Genomic DNA, 24171 nt, shown 5'->3' on the forward strand with positions numbered 1-24171 from the left:
GAAAAAACTTTCAGGTTTTACCTAAAAAGATCTGCTACGCAGTAAAAAGTTCAATAAGTGGCTTGATATTTATTTTTAATACATTGTATTATATTCTTAAACTTTAAAAACGTTCTCCTGAAAAATCAAGTATTTTGATTTGTGACGTTCTTGAAAGGAGTGAGCGATATGTAAAACAAAACAATCAAAAGATATACATTAAACAAGCCAATTATAGTTAACCACAGAAACATAAAGATTAGTACAAAATATTTAGTGTAGATCTAGCAAATGAATGAATGTGTGTGTGTGTGTGTGTGTGTGTGTGTGTGTGTGTGTGTGTGTGTGTGTGTGTGTGTGTGTGTGTGTGTGTGTGTGTGTGTGTGTGTGTGTGTGTGTGTGTGTGTCTGTGTGTGTGTGTGTGTGTGTGAGTGTGACTGTGAGTGTGAGTGTGAGTGTGAGTGTGTATACTTTTTTAATTTTAAATGTGTTCGTCGATAGTAAATATGATGTGTGATGTTGATTCTAGTAGGGACATACATACAATGCAGAGAAGGATAGTTTTTAAAGATCCGGTGAGGACAATATGCTCACCATTCGACTTTTCCTCAATGATTTTTTCTGATTCTTTCCAACCATTTTTTTGTATCTTAGAAAATTCGTTGCTCCTTATGGACATATAATACAAAAGTACGGTGCAAATGATAGATGAATGAACTTAAGTTCAATATACAATTTGATTATTTTTTTATTATTTCTTAATCAAGGCACGTATTTCTTTTACCTCACATTTTTTTCATCGTTAAAATGTCGCAATAGGATTCGTCGAATTTCATAGAAAAAGAACGTATCTTTTTCTCACGCAAAGGCGTCTTGTAATTGAAAAATAATAAAAATATATAATCGAATTGTGTCCTCCATCAAAATGGTCCATCTTTAATTAGCTGATTGATTAGTCGTGCTTCGTTGCGGTGGACAATCAACGTTCATCAATAATGGCTAAGGAAGTCGTATTTGTACCGTCTCGAATTGAGTGAGAAATTACTTCGTTAACGAATTAATTAATAAATGGGGAAAAATCTCATTGGGTGGTGAAGAATAAAAAACCAGGAGAGCTTAAAAATAAGTTTATTTTTATTTTTAAAATAAACTGATTCATGTGCTTATTAATATATATTATTTGCTGTTTATAACCTATTATGTTATAGCTATTATTATAACCATTTTTCTATTTAAGTTTTACTTAGTAGATACCACTATTTCTTAAAATCTACTGTAACACGTGTTTCGATGCATTCACAGTAGATTTTAAGAAATAGTGGTATGTACTAAGTAAAACTTAAATTAAAAATAGATAGATTTTACCATAAATTGACTGCCGAATCAATTAATGAAATTAATATTACCTACTATGTTTATAGCTATTGATTTTGATCTGTAGAAAACTTGAAAGAAACAGATTTAAAAAAATTCAAATAGCAGTCGTAAATGCTATTTATAGGGTTATTGGTAACTCGATGTGTTCCCGGCAGGACGATGTAGAGGTACGCAAATGCAAGAAATTTGAGTATTACAATGTGTGGCCGAATGTTAATAGTTTTTGAAATATTTGGAATTTAGCGATTTTATGAAAAATACCCATTTTGGGTCTTAGAGACAAAATTAAAATTTTGGAAAGTAACGTAAAAAATATTAATAAAACTAATAAATAAAAATAAAATAAAATGAAAAACACTATTTATTAGTCATAGTAATCAAAATGTAACTGTTTTTTGGTATTTTATTGCTTATTAAGCTTTATCAAATCACCTACTAATAAAAAAAATTAAAAATGATGGCGTATCGCTCACTCCTTTCAACAACGTCATAAATCAAAAAACTTGATTTTATATAAAATAATTTTATAAATTATGTTCATATTCCAAATAATGAAAAGTGTGGTTGTTAATCATGGGTAGAATGGTCAATGTTATACGTGTATAAAGTGATAACAGGTCTTTGGTAGGTCGTAAGCCTTGTACATACTCAAATTTCTATATTCATCTTCATCTACATTGATATATCAACTAATTTGGTATTCAAATTGCATGTCATTATTTAACTGCGATTTAAGAAATTGAATCAATTTAATGAAATAGCGATTGAAATAAATTTCATCATCCCCAGTGTCAAAAATTAATCATCTTAGATTACGAGATATTACCGGGATTATGAAATTGCTTAGTTAACCATAAACAGGCCGACAGAGGAATGGAGGCTAACTCTGTACCACCCCATCGCTTATGGAGCGTGAGAAGTCCATTACCTTAAATTAAATCCAACCCTCCCGAGTGAAATGATTATTGCAAACAAATAGTGCCTACAAGTAATTGAAGGCGGGATTGGGTCACGTGCGAGGAGTGACCTTTAAGAAGGAAAATAAAGAATAAAGGATAATACAGAGTGTGGTACATTGATATGAGATGTGGCCAATCTGCAGTACCCTACCCTAATGGGATTGATGGATATTTGATTTGTTCGGTACGCGTATCCAACTACAAAGTATTTTATGATTCAATGGATATTGATTTCAGATGCTGACAAAGTATGGGATTCATATTTTTTCCAACTCTTTAACCCTTTCCGCTCTGACCATTTTTTCTCATAACTGATGAGGTACTCTGATCAAAAAAATGCGACGTTTTTCTACCATTAAAGTAAATATTTTGATTCCCTAATTTTGTGACACTCTGTCTGGCAATTCGTATGACCATGTCAATTAAGATTAACTGTATTTATCTGAAATATTTTTTGGTCGAATATACTTATGTGATAGAGAAATCAGTGATTAAAGTTATATATTTATTATTTGGCGTTTAATTTGTAGAACTCCATTTTAATTTATGTATTAATTTTAAATCAAACACAGATTTTTTGAGTCTACTAAGTTGTATTTTATTAAAAAAAAACACATAAAAAATTATATTGTGACAATTGTTTCGCCTTGTTAGGGCATTATCAAACGAATGTGAAGATCAAATGGACTACGGTCCTTATGTAACTATACAATTCTAAGTGACAGTTTTAACACGTGCAGCAATAATTTATGAGAGACAACAGTAGCTAATGGGAGACGTAGGTATGTACCCTTATATTTATTTTCTGGGAAAGGAAGAATTTATTGACTATAATATTACCAACAATTGTATTAAGCTTTAAAATATTAATTCTCTAAAATATTGCCATGTCAATAAATTCTTCCTTTCCCAGAAAATAAATATAAGGGTACATACCTACATCCCCCATTAGCTACTGTTGTCTCCCATAGATTATTGCTGCACGTATTAAAACTGTCACTTAGAATTGTATAGCTACATAAGGACCGTAGTCCATTTGATCTTCACATTGGTTTGATAATGCCCTAACAAGGCGAAACAATTGTCACAATATAATTTTTTATTTGTTTTTGTTAGTAAAATACAACTTAGTAGACTCGAAAAATCTGTGTTTGATTTAAAATTAATACATAAATTAAAGTTATACCTGCGCCGCGCCAGACATTGTGGCCCACCGAGCTGCCTACTAGAATCATACGGGCCAGAATGTCTGGCCTACAGAGTCGTGAGAGTTAAAATTATTATGATCCAACCAAAATTATTACAGTTTTCTTTTAACAAAATGTAGATTTTTCACACCTACCCTCCGTATCCTTGTTATCGTACATGCAAATAAGCCTCTAAAATAGTAGATTTGTGGATTATGCTAAAACATGCAAAGGTGCCTTGGTGGGTCTCCTCAAAACAATAGATTCCTCATGATCGAACAAAATTGTAAAAATTACGTAAATAAGGAAATCTAACGTGTTTATTTATCATTTCAGATGGCGAACCCTTTGGTCCACAGTTTATATCTTCATTCTTCTTATGAAGGTAACATTATATTTATATTGTATGTGTGTGTGTATGTGTGTTTTATAAACTTGTATTATTTAGATTGGCAGTGACAGGGATATTGAAAGCTTTTAAATGTAAATTCACAGTGAAATCGGGATGCAACATTGTGTTGTTTCACATTTTCAATAAATTTCGTAACTCAGTTAATAAAAAAAAATTGTTTTGCAAGAGCAGATCTGTCAGGAAGCCTAGATGCTTCTGTATCAGATCTGGGCATCTTTCAATAATATCAGTTTCAGTATATAAAATGTTTTACTAGATTCGACCGTTAGTGATGAACCTCTATGATGATGATGTGTGTGTGTGTGTGTGTGTGTGTGTGTGTGTGTGTGTGGCTAGGGATTTAAAAGATTTTTCTCTACAACACTTTGAGTGTGTCCAAATACTCGTACTTATTCACAAATCTGAGTTTCCTACTCTGAGTTTTTTTAAAGTCTGGCTTAGCAATCTAATTATAATGATAAAAAAGCATTTTTTTTTTCAAATATTAAAAATTATTCAAAATACGTTCTGACATTTATTAGCATTTACAAAATCCTTAATTTTCAATTGCAGCCCACCGTGAGTGAGTTGGAGATGTCAACCGAACTGAGCATCGTCAGCGTGGCCTCCTCGACCCGAGTCGGGGGCCCGCAGGACCGGCCGCTGGAGGGCGCCCTGGCGGGCCTCGCTGGCCCCCTGCCCGGTGCGGACCTGGCGCTCGAGCCTGGCTCCGGGGACGGCGCCGGCGATCTGGCCCTGGAGGAGGAGCACAAAGTATATACCTATATTAATTTCAATTATTGATTATTGTAACTGCAGGCAGTTGGTAAAATTCCATATGGAATTGTTGGGTAATATATCCAAAATTAAACAAGGTTTATTGGATTGAATTCTACATTTATTTATGTATATGTTAATACGTGACGCGTTTCGTCTTATTGAGACATTATCAAACACTTTTTAAAAACCCTTACCCGCACTCCAATGGTGCATAGGGCACTGCATCATATAAACGCGGTGTTATCTTGATCGTTAACACATGAAGGAAAATTGGTCAGCCCTCCACTTCAGGTACCAGTCCAGGGTAATATTGAATAAATATTTGAGTGAAAAAATCAGCTATATTTATTTGATCCCCCCCAGGGAATCGAACCCGGGACCTCCAGAACGGTAGCCGAGCTTGCTTGCCATTACACTACGGAGGCAGACAGAATCAAATACTACGTGTTATTAAGACATTATCAAACACTCAAGTGTTTGATAGTGTCTTAATAAGACGAAACGCGTCACGTATTAACTAACATATACATAAATAAATGTAAAATTCAATCCAAAAAACCTTGTTTAATTTTGGATGTATTGCCCAACAAAATCTATCCATTTTAAATTTAAGTTTTACATAGTAAATACCACTAAATCTTAAAATTATGACACTGATAAGAACTAAAATATACTAAAAAATAATAAAATAAATAAAAATAAGAAACATCTCTTACCCCTTCTCCAACCTTTAACGTTCCAAGGATCCAACTCAAGCTTTTTTCTTATCCAAGTAACAAAAATATTAATTGAAAAAACATACTTAAAATAATATACAATGTGACAGGCGTCGTGGCGTAGTTGGGTAGACGCTCGACTGCGAAACTGGCGTCGTGGGCTCGATTCCCGCCAATTGCAAAATTAATTCAAGAAAGATTTATTTTCAATTGGTCTGGGTGTTTGTAATTCTTCCCTTTCCTTACTATACTACCTGCAGACAAGCATGTAAAATTGAAGCTTTGCAGGTTTTTCATTTTTTTTAATGTACAGAAAATATAATGAAATGTTTTTTTTTTGCTTTAGAATGAAACAAGAGAGGCTTTGTCTGAAGAAAGCACCAGCCACGAACAGGTAGGAAGAATTTTATATAATTATTTTTTTATTATTGTATTATTTAGAGCACATAATTTTCTAGCGAAAAAGGGTAATTCATAGCATACTCGTTTACCATATAAGTCAGTCGATTCTAGCTCAACATGTATCAAGATTCTAACTGATGTGAACGTATTATGAGAACGTAATATGAACGCATATATTTGCTCGTATTGTCATCAGATCGGCTTCTTCAGACATTGATTTCTGAAAGTCTAGGAAATTAATCTAGTGAAAATAAGTTAGGTCAAATTCTTATAATCATGTGGGGGTTTTGTAATTCAACCTGTTGCTAACCTAGCGGATTTCGTCCGAACTCACCAAATATCCCATTAATATTTGGTAGACAATTGCGAAGTGGATAGGTCATGTTGATATACGGATAATGGCTGAAATGTGGGAGCTTCGAGTTTATATTGTTATTAGCGGTCGTTAGATAATATGCGATACAGCGAAGCCGTTATAAAGCATATGTCATCGGAAGATGAAAAAAGCTAATGTGGGAACTGAACTTGCTGAGTTGCACTACTCGCGTACAATATTTAATCTGAGGCTGCGCTGAGTAGGGGCAAGTGCTGTACCTTTGGACGGCTGTACCTTTGCACGGCTATACCTTTGGAGGATTGTACCCTTTGGGGGTCTGTACTTTTGGCTACCCGCACATTTGGATGGCTGTAGCTTTAGACGGCTGTACCTTTTGATGGCTGTTCCTTTAACAATGTACCTTTAGATGGCTGTACCTTTAGACGGTTGTAACTTTAGACGGCTATACTTTTGGATGCCTGTATTTTTGGACGGCTGAAGCTTTAGACGGCCGTTGTTTGTAGACGGCTGTAACTTTAGTAATGTACCTTTAGATGGCTGTACCTTTAGATGGCTGTAACTTTAGACGGCTGAATTTTTGGATGCCTGTATCTTTGGACGGCCGTACCTTTAGACAGATATACCTTTGGAAGGCTGTACCTTTGGACGGCTATACCTTTCGGACAGATGTACCTTTGGATGGATATACTTTTGGACTCCTGTATCTTTTGACGCCCTTACCTTTAGATGGCAGTAATTTTAAACATTATATCTCAGAAAATGTTATAGATAAAAAAAAATGAAATAGCAAGTAGATTTGTCTTACTAGATATTAAGTAAACTAGTCGTGTTTACGATAACATACGTTGTATAATTTGTGAGCTCTCGGCAGTATCTATCGTTGATTTCAGTAAGCTTTTTATTTAGCAGTGATCGTTTTATTTTCAAATGTATGCAAGACCCTACTCGAATTATTTAACTTTTTTATCTTACTTTTTATATATTTTACTTTTTTCTATCATCAAGCGTGACACCCTAATATGCAAGTGTGTAGTTGGATTCTCGGGTCGCGTGTCGAGAGTAGCACGACCAACAGACGTCTCTGTACACTCACACACCTGCCGCTTTCACAAGTGTGGCCAACCCGCGGCCCGCGGGCCACATGCGGTCCGCCGGGTGTCTACTTGCGGCCCGCGGAGCAAATCACACATTTTTTCCTTTAGTGTACAAAAAACCACCAAAAAAACATTGCATCGTGCGTAGTTCGTATCATATTCCATATATGGGAGTATTTCACTATCCTGACAATTTCAAGACCCACAATGGCGTCAAGTAGTAAACACGTTGGACTAAAGAAGAGAAGAGTAACAGAAGAACTGTTTTTTAAGAAGTTTTTAAGACAGATGGACTATAAACTATTTTTTCGTGGAATTTAAAACAAAGCCAACATGCCTGGTATGCAATGATTCTGTTTTTATTTTGAAGAAGTATAACATAAACAGTATAACATTACGAGGCTAAACACGCAAATAGGTTAAAAAAGTAAGTAATAAAAACTAGTAAAAATGTATATATATAAATATATATATATATATAAAATAATAAAACCCTTATCCGCACCCCAATGGTGCATAGGATACTGCGTCATATAAACGCAGTGTTATCTTGATCTTTTTATACATGAAGGAAAGGTGATCAGCCCTCCGCCTCAGGTACCAGTCTAGGGTAATATTAAATAAATATTACAGTGAAAAAATCACTTATATTTATTTCACCCCCCTTGGGAATCGAACCCGGGACCTCCAGAACGGTAGCCGAGTGTGCTGAACATTACACTACGGAGGCGGACAGAAATATATGTATATATATATATATATATATATATATATATATATATATATATATATATATATATATATATATATATATATATATATATATATATATATATATATATATATATATATATATATATATATATATATATATATATATATATATATATATATATATATATATATATATATATATATAAGTAGGATATCTCATTTCTAAAATCTGGTCCAGCTGATGAAAATGTTGACCACCCATGCGCTATCAGATGTCTATCTTACCCGTGTACAATGACGATACAATAATTACCATTTGCACACACCTCGACACAATATCGCAAGAGACGACTGCCATTGCTGAAAACTCAACCACTGCAGTGATAACGGGACAGTATTTCATATTTATTTTCTGCATTTTTTTTGTATTCCGATAAAATCTGTGTTTTATAACTAAAAAAATACTTACTTATCGTTTTAATTTTCACCTGTAGTTGAAAACGCCTGTTAGTTTTCGAAACTAGTCGTGTGTATGAAATAAAAATAGAAAATAATCACTCATTTGATGAAAATAAAGGTCTAAATTTATTACACACATGCAATAGAGGACTAAAATTAGATTACTTAGAAATATTAGAAATTAAAAAGGCAATTAATAATAATTTACAACTAATAATTAGACAAATAAATGATTTTGCTAAAAGTCCGTTATTAAATATGTTTCCAATCACTCATCATCCCTGATCCCTTTTGACTGTGACTGCAAATCAACATAAAAAATAAAGCCACTTGAGATCTACCTAGGCTTTTTTCCCTAACCGTCAAAATATTTTGAATATTGTTTAGTAGATAGTGTTTTAGTATTAATCAGTCTTGATAAAGAAGCGGTTAGCTTCGAAACCGGTAGACATTATAATTAACTTAAACTTATTTATTTATATTGATTTTAAAACAAAGTTAATTAAATTTTAGTTAAGTTAATTTTAAAACAATTTTAATTGTAAAATTAAACTCATTAAGTGGTATTATACAAATGTTCAATTTTTAAAAAAATAATCGAAATGTTGTTCCACAAAGTTAATACCGAATCAATAAATAATATTTAAGAAAATACTCATTAACTAACCATCACGCTGCGTGTAAGGGTAGACAGAGAGAATAGAACGCTACACCAACCTGTCTTTACAAACAATGTTTGCCTTTTCCACATTCATGCATCTCCTCATACGTAGAAGAGGTGAAGAATATTTGAAAAGACCTCTCTACCTACCCCTGCGAGGAAGCGCCATGAAGGTTAGTTAGTTAGTTCAAAATATCGTGAGTAAAAAAGTTCGTTTGAGTTACCTCCCGTTGTCCTCATCGCGACGATATTGGGCATATCTTACTAAATACCGTAACAATTTAATTTTGATTCGGGAAATGAACCAGCGACCTCTGACCTAACGCTTCCACGGGAATCCATTCGGTCTCAGTAAATACAACGTCTATATTACTGACGGAAATTAAGATTCCAGAGAATAAAAAATGTACAGGTTTGCTGCTTGACCTTCCATCTCGATCTACGACAAGATAATCTTCAAGTCATTGAGTCGTAAAAATACAACAATGAAAAAAGCGGGAATTATTATATAATAAGCTCACAAACAGTGCGCCATTATCTTAAATTTTATCTACATCAAAATAATTCGTCAAATAGCTAACCAGGTATTGTCATGGAAGCCCATTATTCAGGAGTAAACAGTTATAGAGTTCTTCACACCATTTCATGGTTAGATTGAAACGCATGGGTATATGTTATACACAGGCTGTTCAAATAGTTCCCGGAAAATGTAGGCACAGTAAATAAAAATTAAGCAAATTTATAAGTGATTTATTTTTTTTAACAAATGTTTTTTTTAATTTATCTGGCAGTCATCTGGTGTCAATTCTAATTTTTATTCACAAACAAAATAATAATAACAATTAATAAAATATAATTTGTATTTGAATTGATTCTAAATTTGTGATTATTCATTTTTATAATTAAAATGTAACTTTGTTTTAAAAATCACCATAAATATTTTATTAACTTTATTATAATGTCTACCGGTTTCGAAGCTAACCGGTAGACATTATAATTAAGTTATAATAAAATATTTATATTGATTTTAAAAGAAAGTTATATTTGAATTATAATTAATAAAATGTTCATAGTTGAAATGTGTTTAGCTTTATCATTTTAAAAGTTATGACCGCTATAATAGAAAAAGGTCATTCCATTTAAGTTTTTTTTAAATATATTTTATTTGGTAATTTTACAAAACAGTTACATCAAGACATTCACATAATCGAATATTACAAAAAAAGTACTTGTACTATTCCAATTACTAAATTAAACATTTGTCAATTTGTGAAAATACCCCGAAGAGAAAAAAAGGAGAAAGGGAAGAGATCAAAGTCAATTTAAAGATAAATTGTACGAAACGAGGGACACACAACGATATCATGTCGACTTACAATGTCAGTGATCTCAGAGCTGATCTTTAGTAGACATTGATGGGTTATTAGTATAATACACTAGGACATAATAAAATACATGTGGAGCCGATAAACACAACTAAGTTCGGTGTAAGGTCCCTGCAATAAATTATCTATACCAAAATGAAACAGCTGCCCGACATGTATAAAATAAAACCCAGTCAGGGATCCAAAATGAATGAACTGAACAAATACTTTATGGAAAGATGTTTGTGTTAGTGATTTGTTTAAACATGCTTTCTACTTAAGGTTTTTTTATAAACCTATTTACTGTACCTTTTATTGCTTTATATATTCCATTTTGCCTTGTTTTGTTTATTTTTTAATCCTTTTTACTTTCTTATTTGTTGAAATACTAAATTTGTCTTGTAAACCTTAATCCTAAAATGATGAATAGAAATTGCCAATCGGAATTATTATTTATATGTTGCTTACGTATAAAATATGTTTTTTTAAAGTAAACATATTTTTGGAGCACGCTGTAAATTACTTTGAACAATGGTGTTTTCATTTTAAGCGTCAAATACAGCTGCTTGTTTTTGAATATTTATATGAGTAAAAACATTTTTAATTTCGCCATCGATCAATTATATTCATAGAATTCCGTTTTTAGATGAAATATATTTGCTCGGGATTATTTGAACGCCCTCCAAACGTACTCGTATAACCCGCAGTCCGTTACGGCAAATTAATTTGAAATTATTTCTTTCCCAGAGTACCAGTGCAAAGTTTCCCAAAGTGGTCTTAATGAACCCTCAAGGGTTGATTTAGACTTGTGGGGGTCTATGACAGAGAGAAAAGTATATAGGGGTGAACTAAATGAAAACAGGGGTCCATGTGATCGGATTGAGTATTTTGGCGTACTGTAAATGTCTTATTATACCTAACACAGATTGTCTGTACATCATATATACTTATAGATACTTATATTACACATCAAAAATTCATAACATATCGCTCACTCCTTTCAACAACGTCATATATAAAAAACTTGATTTTTCAGGAGATCGTTTTTAAAGTTCAAAAATATAATGAAATGTATTAAAAATAAATATCAAGCCACTTATTGAATTTTTTACTGTGCAACAGATCTTTTTTGGTAAAACCTGAACGTTTTTTCTCCATTTGAAAAATATTTCGTTTATTTTTAAAAAAAATAATCAAACAATACCTTTTCTTATAAATGAAAAAACAACGCTTTCTGCCTTGTAACAGGTAAATATTAAGTTGAAAATATGCCGCTTTTGCTGGGATATAGTACATTTTCTGGGCATTCCAAAAACATGCATAACTGAAAATTGACGATTTATGATAAATGGACGTTGTTGAAATGAGTGAGCGATATGGTAAATACGTAGGTACTTTGCGTTGTGTTACGTCAATATGTAAGTTTCCGTACCAGCTATGATTGCGTTGCACGCTCAGTAACAGCTATAAAGTTTGTACAAAGAACTTTTCAGAGACTTGTTTGAATTATCGATTAAAAAAAGTGTTTAAAAGATATTTTATTTTATTTGTTTTCTCCATTTTCAGATGAAAATTGGTTAGAAAATAAGATCAAATATATATAAATAAGCACACGTCGAATTAGATCAGTCACTTTCAGCAGTCACTTTGTAATAATATTTATCCATTTTTAAAGAAAAAAATATTTAGTAAATACCACTGTCTATCCATTGTGACACGTGTTTCGATACATTCCACGTCATTTTCAAATGCGGTGAACGTAAATGATGCGAATTGCATCGAAACAAGTGTTACAATAGATTTTAAGAAATATTTATATTTACCAAGTGAAATTTCAATTAAATTACGGTATTATTTGTATATACAAGAAAGTTTTGATTTCCTTTGTTCCAAAGCGAAATATTGATTTGCGTTTTGAATCTTTGCAAAATAAAGCTTTGATTTCATATTGTAAACGTATTTCATCTTTAACAAATTTTACCCAAAAAATCTTCATATGGTCAGCTGTGTTATAATATCACTGTGTTAGCTGTCAAAAACACATTTGAAGTCAATAAATATAGTAAAATTAAATATAAAAAAAGGATAAGTAGTCTACGGGCCGAAAAACTTTGAGAACCAATGTTCTTATCATGGGTGTCTCCCATCTTCCATCTCTCTCTGTGTCTCTTGTCTCTAGTTTACCGTTGGGTCGAGTCAAAGGCTAATTCACTAATCACTAGGTTACTTGTAACGTAACAACGTGTAATAACGTAACAACGTATAATAACGTGTCGGATTAGAGGAACAATAAAGCAGAGCTCTCCCTGCGCTGTTTCATTGCCTTCCCAGACAATTAGTCCCGTGATAAACAGCTGGTGACGACGGAATCCGTGTAATTTACCGAATTGGAATCACGACTCGGCAATGAAACTGAAGCGAGAATAACGATTCTTGAAATTAACTGAAAAATTGAATTGACGTTACTTTGTAGAATCCTATAATCCATAGTTTAACTTACAACATTTTGAGTGTGTCCAAATACTTGCGTACTAAATCGGGATTATCTCCAATTACAGGAGTTATTTTCATATCATTTTTTGACATCTCATCAAAGATGAAGAAGACCATACTTCCATACTACCTAGACTTCCATATTCTTCTTCATCTTTGATGAGATGTCGAAAAAATCATAGTTTTACTGTTTAAATCACTCAAAACACCATTTTTAAAACAACGAAATAAACACGACACCATGCCCGTGATTAAACGTCGATTTGTTAATTTCAAAATGGCTAACCAATTTTTTTTAAATATTTTGAGTGAATCCAAATACTTATTTATTTATTGATTTGGCGTTTAATTTGTAGAACTCCAATTTAATTTATGTATTAATTTTAAATCAAACACAGATTATTTTTTGAGTCTACTAAGTTGTATTTTATTAACCAAAACACATAAAAAATTAATATTGTGACAATTGTTTCGCCTTGTTAGGGCATTATCAAACGAAAAAAAAACTGTGTTTGATTTAAAATTAATACATAAATCCAAATACTTGTTCACAAACTTGGGTTTCTCACAAGTTACATATTTGGCATCTCAACGTAGATGAAGAAGAATTTATTTATTTATTTGAAGCATGGAAAGAATACATAAATAAGAATGATTTAAGAAAAAGGATATTCGTTTCGCTTCTGATCCATTTTCAAGTGGGTTTCTTGGTCAAAATAGTTTGAAAGCCTTTGCGATGCATATGTTGAGTAAATTTTTTTTTGTTTTTTTGGGCAGTTGAAAGCTGTATTTTCTTATTAATTTTATGTTAAGACATCGTTCAAGCAACTCTTAACTATTTATTGATTTGGCGTTTAATTTGTAGAACTCCATTTTAATTTATGTATTAATTTTTAATCAAACACAGATTTTTTGAGTCTACTAAGTTGTATTTTATTAACAAAAACACATAAAAAATTATATTGTGACAATTGTTTCGCCTTGTTAGGACATTATCAAACGTAACTTCAACTACTTAACCTCATCCGTATTTTCCCATGTTTTTCTTTCTTGGGCCGCTCTTGTGCAATTTTTGCCATACTTGGACATACCTATTCTGAAATAGAAAACGTACGTTTTTAAAATAAAAATAAAATCATTTTTTATTTAAATGTCACTTGGTAAATACCACAATTTTTTAAATGTATTGTCATGAATTTCGAAGCATTTAGCATCATTGTCAAATACTGTATATAAAAATGATGCGGAACGCATAGAAACACGTGCCATAATAGATTTTAAGAAATAGTGGTATTTACCAAGTGAAATTTAAATTGAAAATGAATATAATAAATGAATGAAAATTGAAAATGGATACATAATATATAACCACAAATCGACTGAATCAATTTTTGAAACATATTTAACCAACGGTCGATATTAATAACGATGTGTTGTTTGTTGCATTTTAATGTAGTTTGTTGGGAGGAAAGACCGGAATAGGAGTGACACAAATGCGTTGTGGAAGAGTATTTCCCTTGCCGCTTGATGGGTGAGATAAGAGTCCATTCGCAGTCAGTCGTACAACAACACGACATGACAGTCGGCCTCAACACGTGAAACCGCATGGCCTTTGTGATGTAGCGGATGATGACTGCAGGCCCCGGAACGGGTTGGAGAGAACCGGAAACCGGATCCGGTTCGTGAACGGTTCGGAAAACGTTTCACGAACTGTTCACGGACGCAAGAAAGTAAAGACTCCCAATCCTTTCTGTTCATCCTTTCTTCATCTTCTTACCTTTATCCGAACCAAATGGTGGATAGAGCACTGCATTGAATCGATGAAGTGTTACATTGATCGTTGATTCCTTGAAGGCCAACCAGTCCAGGGTATTATTATGAAATAAATTCAACAGTAAAAAAATCACTTTAATTAATTTTGACCCATCTGGGAAATGAACTAGGAACCTCCAGCGTGCTAACTACTACACTATAGATGTGTATAGAATTTTTTCTTTAATTACTTTTTACAATATTGTACACTGGATTTGCTGTAGGAGCAGACATTTTATATCGATTTGACGAAAGGAAGTCGGATAAAATACTGTTCTTCATTGAAAACCAAGTAGCCTTTAAAATTTATATACACTGTCAACTATTCAAAATTTGAGTAGCATACTTGTCAATCAAACTTACACCAGCCTACGACAGATCGTAACCTCTCTAGATACCCGAATTTCCATATTCTTCTTCATCGTGGTTAAGTAATCGATATAAGAGATATTTAAATTTTAAAAATATAATAATTGCAATAAAGGGGGTACTTGACTACATAAATACTGTCAAAAATACTTACACGTTAAAAGTTCATGTCTTGGCACGACCAGATCAATCAGAACCTAAAATCTGGTGGTGTCGAAAGTCAACGTAATCGCGGAGGTCATATATCGCTCATTCCTTTTAACAACATCAAATATAAAAAAAAAATCGTTAATTTTCAGTCGTGCATGTTTTCGGAATTCCCATAAAATATAATATTTACCCGCTACAGGGCAGAAAGTGTTGTTTTTGCATTTTGAAGAAAAGGTATTGTTTTTTTTTTTTTTAAATATACTAAATATTTTATTATTTATTGATTCGGCATTAACTTTGTGGAATGACATGATTATTTTATTAAAATTAAACACTTGAATATACCACTTTAATGTGTTTTATTTTTATTTACTAGTTTCGAAAACGACAGATGTTTTCGAAACTAGTCGTAAATAAAAATAAAACTTATTAAAGTGGTACATTCAAGTGTTTAATTTTAATAAAATGCTAAATATTTTTCAAATTGAAAAAAAAAATCAGGTTTTACCTTAAAAGATATGTTGCACAGTAAAAAGTTCAATAAGTGGCTTGATATTTATTTTTAATACATATTATTATATTTTTAAACATTGAAAACGATTTCCTGAAAAATCAAGTTTTTTAATATATGACGTTGTTGAAAGAAGTGAGCGACATGATGATGGACGGACGGAGATGTATGGACGTGAAGTAAGCGAGGAGTGTAAGTCAGGACAGAGGAGTGTGGCGTTCCATCCTCTCTGCCTACCCCTGAAGTAACATGGTAGTAGTAGGAGTATCAAGTACGTCGTATAGTAGTGGTACTGCGATATATACGCATATTGCATAGAAATATGACGAAAGAGTTGGTAAGGAAATGGGATATTATCTTGAGAATATTCGATGGTCCGATAAGGCATGAATAATGGCTCCGTGTGTTGCGAAAACGTTACACTGTAAGGTCATGAGATTAATTACTCTTCTTGAAAACACAATAAAACTTGTGAATTAAAGTGGATTCGTAAACTGTATTGTTCCATCGTGATGTTCAAATTGAAACCATTTCTTAACCTAAGTATAATTACGTCTTCAAAATTGTGTATGTTAATGACGTTATGTAGTGGAAGAGGCCCGTTTCTCAAATAAAGAGTTTTCTCAAATAAGAAGCCTGGGTATAACAGACATCAATGCTGAATGCTGGACGATGTAGAATACCGACTCTAGGCAACTAGAAACTGCTGAAATGTGAATGCTTAAATGGTCAGCAGAAATGTCCCTTATAGACAAAATAAAGAGTTCACGTATTCGTGGAAGCCTGGGTGTAACAGTCATCATTATTAATGTAGAAGAAAGGCAATCGAGATGGTATGGGCACATAGGTCGCAGAGAACCTGAACATTTTGTGAACCAGGCAATCGCCGTGGATCTACCTCGAAAGACATCCAGAGCAAGACCAATGTATTTATGGATGCTACAGAAAGATTGGAAGATTCATTCGATGATTCGAAGGCGTGACCTAGGTGACGTCCATGATAGAAGGACCTACAACCCGAGGACGAGGAGAGCTAACTCCAACAGTTTACAAAGACGATAGGTTGGGATGGCGCCAGAAGAAGAAGAAGAAGAAGATTTTCGTTACTTTGATTACTTTACAAGCATTGTGAAATTGCCCTGTAAATACTCCGACTTCCGTATTCTTTTTCATCTTTGTTGAGATGTCAAAATGTGAAAATTTTATGATTATTTAAATATAAAATTACATCATATACATCCATGTTGTTATTTTATCGACTTGTTGACAGCAACAATAAAAGTAAGTTAACGTTGTTGTTGTTGTTTACTTTGGCCTATTTTTTTTTGGAGAATTTCAAAAATAAGTGCGATAATTCAGATCGATTCAACGGAGAGAAGTGAGTCGAAATCAAGTCCATTTTTGGACGATTTTGGTGATATGCAAACCAAATAATTAAAGTACGAGTATAATGGTTGGTAGTATACCTATTGGACTCATCGTCGCACTATTTATTCGTCACACAATGCATTTCACTGACTGGTGTGCATTTTACAGGTGGTGTACCTGTCGGACTCGTCGTCCTACGTGGCCGTGCCGCCGCTGCGGTCGCGGGAGCGGGAGCGCGTGAGGGGGGAGGCGGAGGGCGAGGAGGGCGCGTCCAGCCACGGGCTGGAGTGGCGCCTGCCCTCCGACTCGTGGGACCGCGAGTACCGCCGCTTCCGCTACAACACCACCAGAGTGCAGCGTGAGTCACACCCCTTCCCAACTCGACGCCACTCGCCGACTGAGCGCGCCATTCGTGAAAAATTTCCATTTCAGCAAACAAACAAAGTCTACCAAACAATTGTCAGACCCGCACTCCTCTATGCCTCCGAATGCTGGACGATGTATAACACCAAACAAACAAATGTAAAAAAAAAAAAAAATCCCTTTGAAAATGTCATAATTTACAAAAAAAATTAAAAAATTGCTAATTTTCTAAATAACGAGAGAATACTGCGTCGATAGTAGTGCCAGCTGTTTGTAGATTAATCTTTGTCAGTGTTCAATTTTTACTTCAATTCTTCGTCCAAAAATCTTATTTATGCAACTTTGAGATGAAATCTGCATCATTGGGTGCAGATTTGGATTTGCAGGGCTGGATTTTTTTAAATAAAAACTGTACAAAATGATGACAACGAGTGGTGATTTCAACATCAATTTGAACTCAGACGAAGCTTAAGCTTTGGTTAACCATTGACAAGACTTTTGGAGGAAAAATTCTAGAAAAATTGAAACCTGACGAATATCAGTCTATAACCCGATTATGTACTACCATCGACGCAGTACTCTGTCTTAATTTAGAAAATTTGCTGTCTCAATTGTTTATATCATACTTAAGCTATCTTAGAATGCTATATTAAAGTGCAAATTATTGGGAATTGAAGAAAAAAAATCAGTTTAAGAGATTTTCTTGAGAGAGCAGTGCATAAAATCAATTATTTCTAGAACCTAAAACGTTTCACTTGTAACGTCTCATGCATATTTTTTAAATTACCATTGGAATTATCTTCAATACCAAAATGCAATACCAAACAATTCCAACAGAACTTTAAATATTTGGAAACTAAGTACTTCAACAACCTTCCTACATACATAAAAAAATAATTAAAGGAATTTTATAAATGTTAATCTAAGAAAGAAAAAGAATTATAATAATTTCAATAAATATAATTTGTACATTTTAAAACAAGTGTAAGTATCTCTCCAATCACAAGAGCTCAGTCTCATTTTTGGAGAGAACTGCGTTTTTAATTTTAAGATTGTTAGAAATGTTAAGAAAATTAATTAAAATTGTAAAAAGCATTGTAACCATATTAAATAATTAAAAATAAAAAAAATCTTAAATTTTCAGATATTGAGGCAGAGTGTCAGGACGAATACATGAAAATTAGAGTGGGATTCAACGGATCGTTCGCGGGTTTAGTCTACTCCGCTGGTATGTACCATTTCCCTATGAAAACTTATTTGAGCATCAGAAAAGAATATTAATTTCACAAGTATGTATGTATGTTAACTTCCTTTCCAGGGTATGCATACGATCCAGAGTGTATGTACATCAACGGGTCCGGGAGGGATTATTACGAGTTCTACATCCAGCTCAACCGCTGTGGAACCCTCGGGAAGAATACGAGGCACGAGGATCCGAGGAAAACTCCATCGGTTAGTACAATATTCACCATTTCTTAAATGCATCGAAACACGTGTCTCAATGGATTTAAACCCTTAGCACTAGAGTGCCTTAGCCGCCATATGTGCGGCATGCATGGTTTGCTGTACTACTCGAGTGCCGCCGCTACGCCAAAAAAATAAAGTCTTAATGCTTATTGTGATGTTTTTTTTGTTAATTCAGAATCATATAAGTACTGGTTTTTATTATCACTGATTCTACATTTTATTCCTTAATAAGACACGAGTTTAATCTTGGGAGTAACAGTTTCATTGGAAATTTTCAGAAAAACTTTATGTGGAATACGGTGACTGTTCAGTACAACCCACTTATAGAAGAGGAGTACGACGAACACTTCAAGGTGACTTGCGAGTACGGATACGACTTCTGGAAAACTGTGACATTTCCCTTCCTAGATGTGGAGTGAGTTTTTCCTTTAATTTTATGTATTACAATGTAGATAGTACTATATAGTACTCACAAAAAACTTCCCTCATCAATATTGAATCTACTACCAGTAAAGGAATAAAGTAATGAACCTAATACAGCAACTATGCTATATGCATATGTGTTTGTGTGTGCGTGGAATTGAGGACTTTATAGTATTGTATAATTACCACAGATTTTTAAGTATTTTATTTCTATATTAATATAACATATACTTACTTATGTCTTTATTAGGTATTCCTGTGGACAATATTTTCAAAACTTGATTTAGTTATTTATTGTGCCTATAGTACCACACAATCCACAAAGTCATTAAATTACAAAACTTTGCATCAAATAGTTATTGATAAATGGATAGAAAGAAGAAAGTGGGTAGATTTGAAACAGATTTTATCATTGGTCATGACATCCATGATTATATAACTAACTAATAATTTTTTTGTTTTATTTATTCTATCAGACATTGAATTATTGACCCTAGGGATGATATATCACATTTATGGGTGTCTCAAATTGAGATGAAACATCTATAGTTTATATTGTTTATATGAAAGAAAATTTGGAATGAATTTCAACAATGTACCTTGAACAAAATAAATGTAAATTTGTCAGAAATATTTATATCCAATCAGAGTTTTCAACCCCTGCCTTGTTGTGTATATATAACGAAGAATTTTGTCTAGCATAACCCCCTTCGTAGGTTTTAACCTACAAACCTTTAAACCATCTAAATAATTTCATTACATTTCAATTTTTATAACCCGATGAAGGAGCAAAGGGTCACTTTGACCCAGTACTCTATGAGCCATTAGATTCATGTCAAGTCAAGTCAAACGCTCTCCTTATCATTAATTGTTAATCTTTGTGTAATACCACTTTAAGTGGTATTACACAAAGTGAACGATTAGGATGTCGGCAATGACGAAACTCAATCACTGGTCAAATAAAATAAATATGGCAGAAACTGTAAATAGTTATTATTTTATTATATTTATGTTGTCGTTTGTGAATAGGGTGGCTACAGGAAATCCCGTGGTGTTCACTCTGCAGCCTCCCGAGTGCTATATGGAGATCCGCACTGGCTATGGGACCGGAGGACCCCGCGTAGCTGGCCCTGTAAGGGTTGGGGACCCCCTCACACTCATCATCTACATGCGTAGCAAATACGGTAACACACTACTCAATAATCTCATTAATTCGTTCGGCAGTCACTTTCTGGGATAATTTGAATTTCATTTGGTGTATATCACTATTTCTCAAAATCTATTGTATTATGATACGTTCCTCATCACATACCTCATTACATACTAATTGTCTAGGTGTTTGAAAATGATGCACTGTTTCACATAACATAAAAAAGCACCTCCCAGTATAGCACACAAATACAATTAACAGAGTATATAGTAACATACATAGAATCATAAAATAACACAGAAACACATCAAACAAAACCTGACACACATGCCTCTTTTGGTCAAAAGAACATTGATTATTATGTAAGGAGAAATTTGATTAATGCATTATTAAAAAGTGCTGTTGTTGCCCAAAAATCAATTTAAAAAATGATATTTAATGTTCTGAGACGGACTCCCACAGAGGAATATTCAAAAAATTACTACTTATAACTGTCAAACCATCCTCACATATGCATTTGCCAAAGCTATCCTTAACATTTTGGCTTTGCGGGTTATTCCTTTAAAAAAAAACTCACACACATGCACTTTATAGAAATGTGCATAGAACTACAAAATCCAAAATACAAACGCAACACCAAAACAACAACAAAAAAACCAAACACATACCTCTTTTGGTCAAAAGAACTTTGAATATTATGCAATAAAGTTGTACAACCTGCTTCCATTATTCATAAAGTCATTTAAAAAAGAAACTAAGTATAAAAGAGCTATTCATAAACAGTCAAAGGATGTGGGTAGATCTGAAATGAATTGCATCATTCGGCTATGTCATATTTCATTGCATGTCATAAAAAAATTCATGCTATTGAAGTGAACGCTACTACTATATAAGAGTATACTATAGAATAGTTGAACTTTTTTCAAAACTTAGAAACCAAAAACTGATAATTATGTAACGATTTCAGATGGATTTGACATTGTAGTCAATGATTGCTACGCTCATAATGGTGGAACCAAGAAAATACAACTTATTGATGAATTTGGGTAAGTCAATAATTAAAACACCTTTAGCGCATTACACACATATAACATTTACCATTCTACCCATGATTGACAACCATACTACTAAAAAAAAGCCTACATTTTTTGTGTGACGCTTTGTGTGTGAGTTCACTGGATCCATCTATTATTGGTTTCATAAAGTTTTTAAGCAGAGATTCTTTATTTGGGTGTAAGGAAAATTTTTATTGGGTTTATTTTATTACAACATTTTGACTGTGTCCAAATACTTGTTCACAAAATCTGGATTATCTCCACCAATTGCAGGAGTTATTTTCATATTATTTTTTGACATCTCATCAAGATGAAGAAGAATATGAAAGTCTGGGCATTTACGGGGCTGACGACTGTCATAGGCTGGTTTAAGTGATCCTTTACACACGTGTAACATTTACCAGTTCTACCCATTATTGACAACCACACTACTCAAATTCTTGGAAGTTCTATACATATGAACCAATTTAGAAACCTTGTTCTTGAATCACTAGAACTTCACTAGAGACATTTATTGGTGAATGTTACATGTGTGTAAAGTGATCACTTAAACCAGCCTATGACAGTCGTCAGCCCCGTAAATGCCCAGACTTCCATATTCTTCTTCATCTTGATGAGATGTCAAAAAATAATACGGGTTATTTAACATTCCGGAGACGCCTAAAAACATGACTTTCAAATTATTTGCAGCTTATAATTTGACCAGATCATTTTAACCATAGCATTTCCGGGTGTGCCCAAATCCTTGTTCAAGAATCTGGGTTTTTCCGCTTAGAAGTTATTTCACATTTTGACATCTCAACATAGATGAAGAACAATATGGAAGCCTGGGTATTTACAGGGCTGATGACCAGATATGTGAAGGATTTAGGGACATACACAAAAATGTTGCGAGAGCAAGAGCTTGTCTCTTTTTTGGGAAGGTACCACATAAAAATAAAGGTATCCTAGTAATATTATTAAGATAAATTGTAAAAGAATGGATAGTTTGTCAAAAATGAAAAAATAAAAAAATCTTTGTGGTTGACTAAATGCTAAATGGCTTCACCATGTACTCCGCATGCCTCCTGAGAGCCTTAATCAAGCTTGCCTCTTTTACAAGGCATCAGGTTCGCGCTGCCCAGGACGACCAATGCTGACAATTTGTCGGCAGTTCCCGTCAGAACTTCGGGACGCGGATCTGACTTGGGAGGATGCAAGGGAGCTGGCAGACAACAGAAAAGCCTGGAGACAGTTTGTGGACTCTATATGCTCCACCTAGGGAGCGGATATGGTTAAAAATAATATAATAAATGCCAAATTGTTAACGTATTGGGAGAACTTTCCCAAATTGAAGTTCATTTTGTGGAAGTTGAACTGTATTTTTGTGTGCTTATTCCAGGTGCCCAGTGGATGACAAGTTGATCTCCAGATTCCGGGGGACGTGGTCTGAGAGTGGAGTGTTCGAGACGCAGGTGTACGCATATATGAAGACGTTCCGTTTCACGGGCTCTCCTGCGCTGTACATAGAATGTGACGTACGCATGTGTCATGGCCGCTGTCCGGTATGTGCCTCTTTTATCGCCTTACCTTGCACTGCACATTTTATTAGATTAATCCATTTTAACCGGTTCTCTGCCTAAAGCGTGTTTACTCGCTCTCCAATGCCGTGCTCACCAGGCCGAACATACAAAATATACGCGTTAAACGCTACGATCTAGCCACATTTAGAATGCCTCTAGTTGGTTCATAGTGCTGAATTTGAGGGTCCACGATTCAACTCCGTATAGAAGTACTGACCAGACATAACACCTAAGCATTGTCTACCAAAGCTTCAGATTGAGGCTGTCGTTTTTCTAACCTTTATCCCCACCCAATAGTGCATAGGGCACTGTATCATATAAAATCAGTGTTATCTTGATCATTAACACATAAAGGAAGGGTGATCAGCCCTCCGCTTTAGTTACTAGTCCAGGGTAATATTGAATTAATATTAGTGTGATAAAATTACTTATATTTATTTGACCTTCCCCTGGGAATCGAATCAGGGACCTTCAGTACGGTAGCCATAGACCATAGAGGCTGTCTTTACAGAATATAATAAAATAAATATAAAAGATGTTAATTATATAATAAATATAATTAACATCTTTTAAAAACTGTACGAGCGGCCTCTATTCTGCACTTTGCTTCAGTTTCTGTTTCACAGTGATTAATTTTGAGTAATGACGTGTTACAGACGCAGCCGTGCCATTGGAGAAACGTGAAGAGCAAACGCAAGAGGGCGGCCGAGACGGCCGTGGTGGGAAGCGGGGCGGGCGCCGCGCTCTCCGAGAACATCAATCTGTTCCAGTCCCTGCGCGTGCTGCAGGAGGGCGAGGGCGAGGGCGAGGGGGGCGCGGGCGGTACGGGTGCGGGGGCCGAGCCTGGCACCACGTGCGTACGCTCCGCCGTGCTCACCACGCTGCTGGCCACGGGCTGCGCGCTGCTGTGCCTGCTGTCCGGCGCGCTCGTGGCCGCCTGGGCCAAGCTGCGGGCCTCGCGCGCCTTCCGCGCATCCGGCGAGGAGATGTTCGAGTCCTACGTGCAGCACAAGGGGAGGATCAAGTAA

General features: G+C 34.3%; 1 protein-coding gene across 1 annotated transcript; it reads left to right on the forward strand.

Annotated features, from left to right (window-relative positions):
* The first annotated feature begins 1496 nt into the window (after window positions 1-1496).
* On the forward strand, window positions 1497-24171 carry LOC148301966 (uncharacterized). The gene is made up of 11 exons (XM_088272401.1): window positions 1497-1523; window positions 4467-4667; window positions 5736-5783; window positions 17292-17481; window positions 18631-18714; window positions 18805-18938; window positions 19232-19368; window positions 20406-20560; window positions 21494-21572; window positions 22963-23125; window positions 23800-24171. Exons 1-11 carry the CDS (start codon window positions 1497-1499, stop codon window positions 24169-24171), a joined length of 1590 nt encoding a protein of 529 aa, XP_088128527.1.

The sequence above is a fragment of the Brachycentrus maculatus genome, unplaced genomic scaffold (assembly GCF_059751285.1).
Source record: "Brachycentrus maculatus isolate JH-2025_06_01 unplaced genomic scaffold, ASM5975128v1 h1tg000496l, whole genome shotgun sequence".
Classification (NCBI taxonomy): domain Eukaryota; kingdom Metazoa; phylum Arthropoda; class Insecta; order Trichoptera; family Brachycentridae; genus Brachycentrus; species Brachycentrus maculatus.

Coding starts and splice junctions, on each gene's coding strand:
- LOC148301966 (XM_088272401.1), top strand. CDS start 1,497: ATGTGTTCCCGGCAGGACGATGTAGAG. Junction 1,524..4,466: donor CCCGGCAGGACGATGTAGAG/GTACGCAAATGC, acceptor TTTCAATTGCAG/CCCACCGTGAGTGAGTTGGA. Junction 5,784..17,291: donor AAAGCACCAGCCACGAACAG/GTAGGAAGAATT, acceptor TGCATTTTACAG/GTGGTGTACCTGTCGGACTC.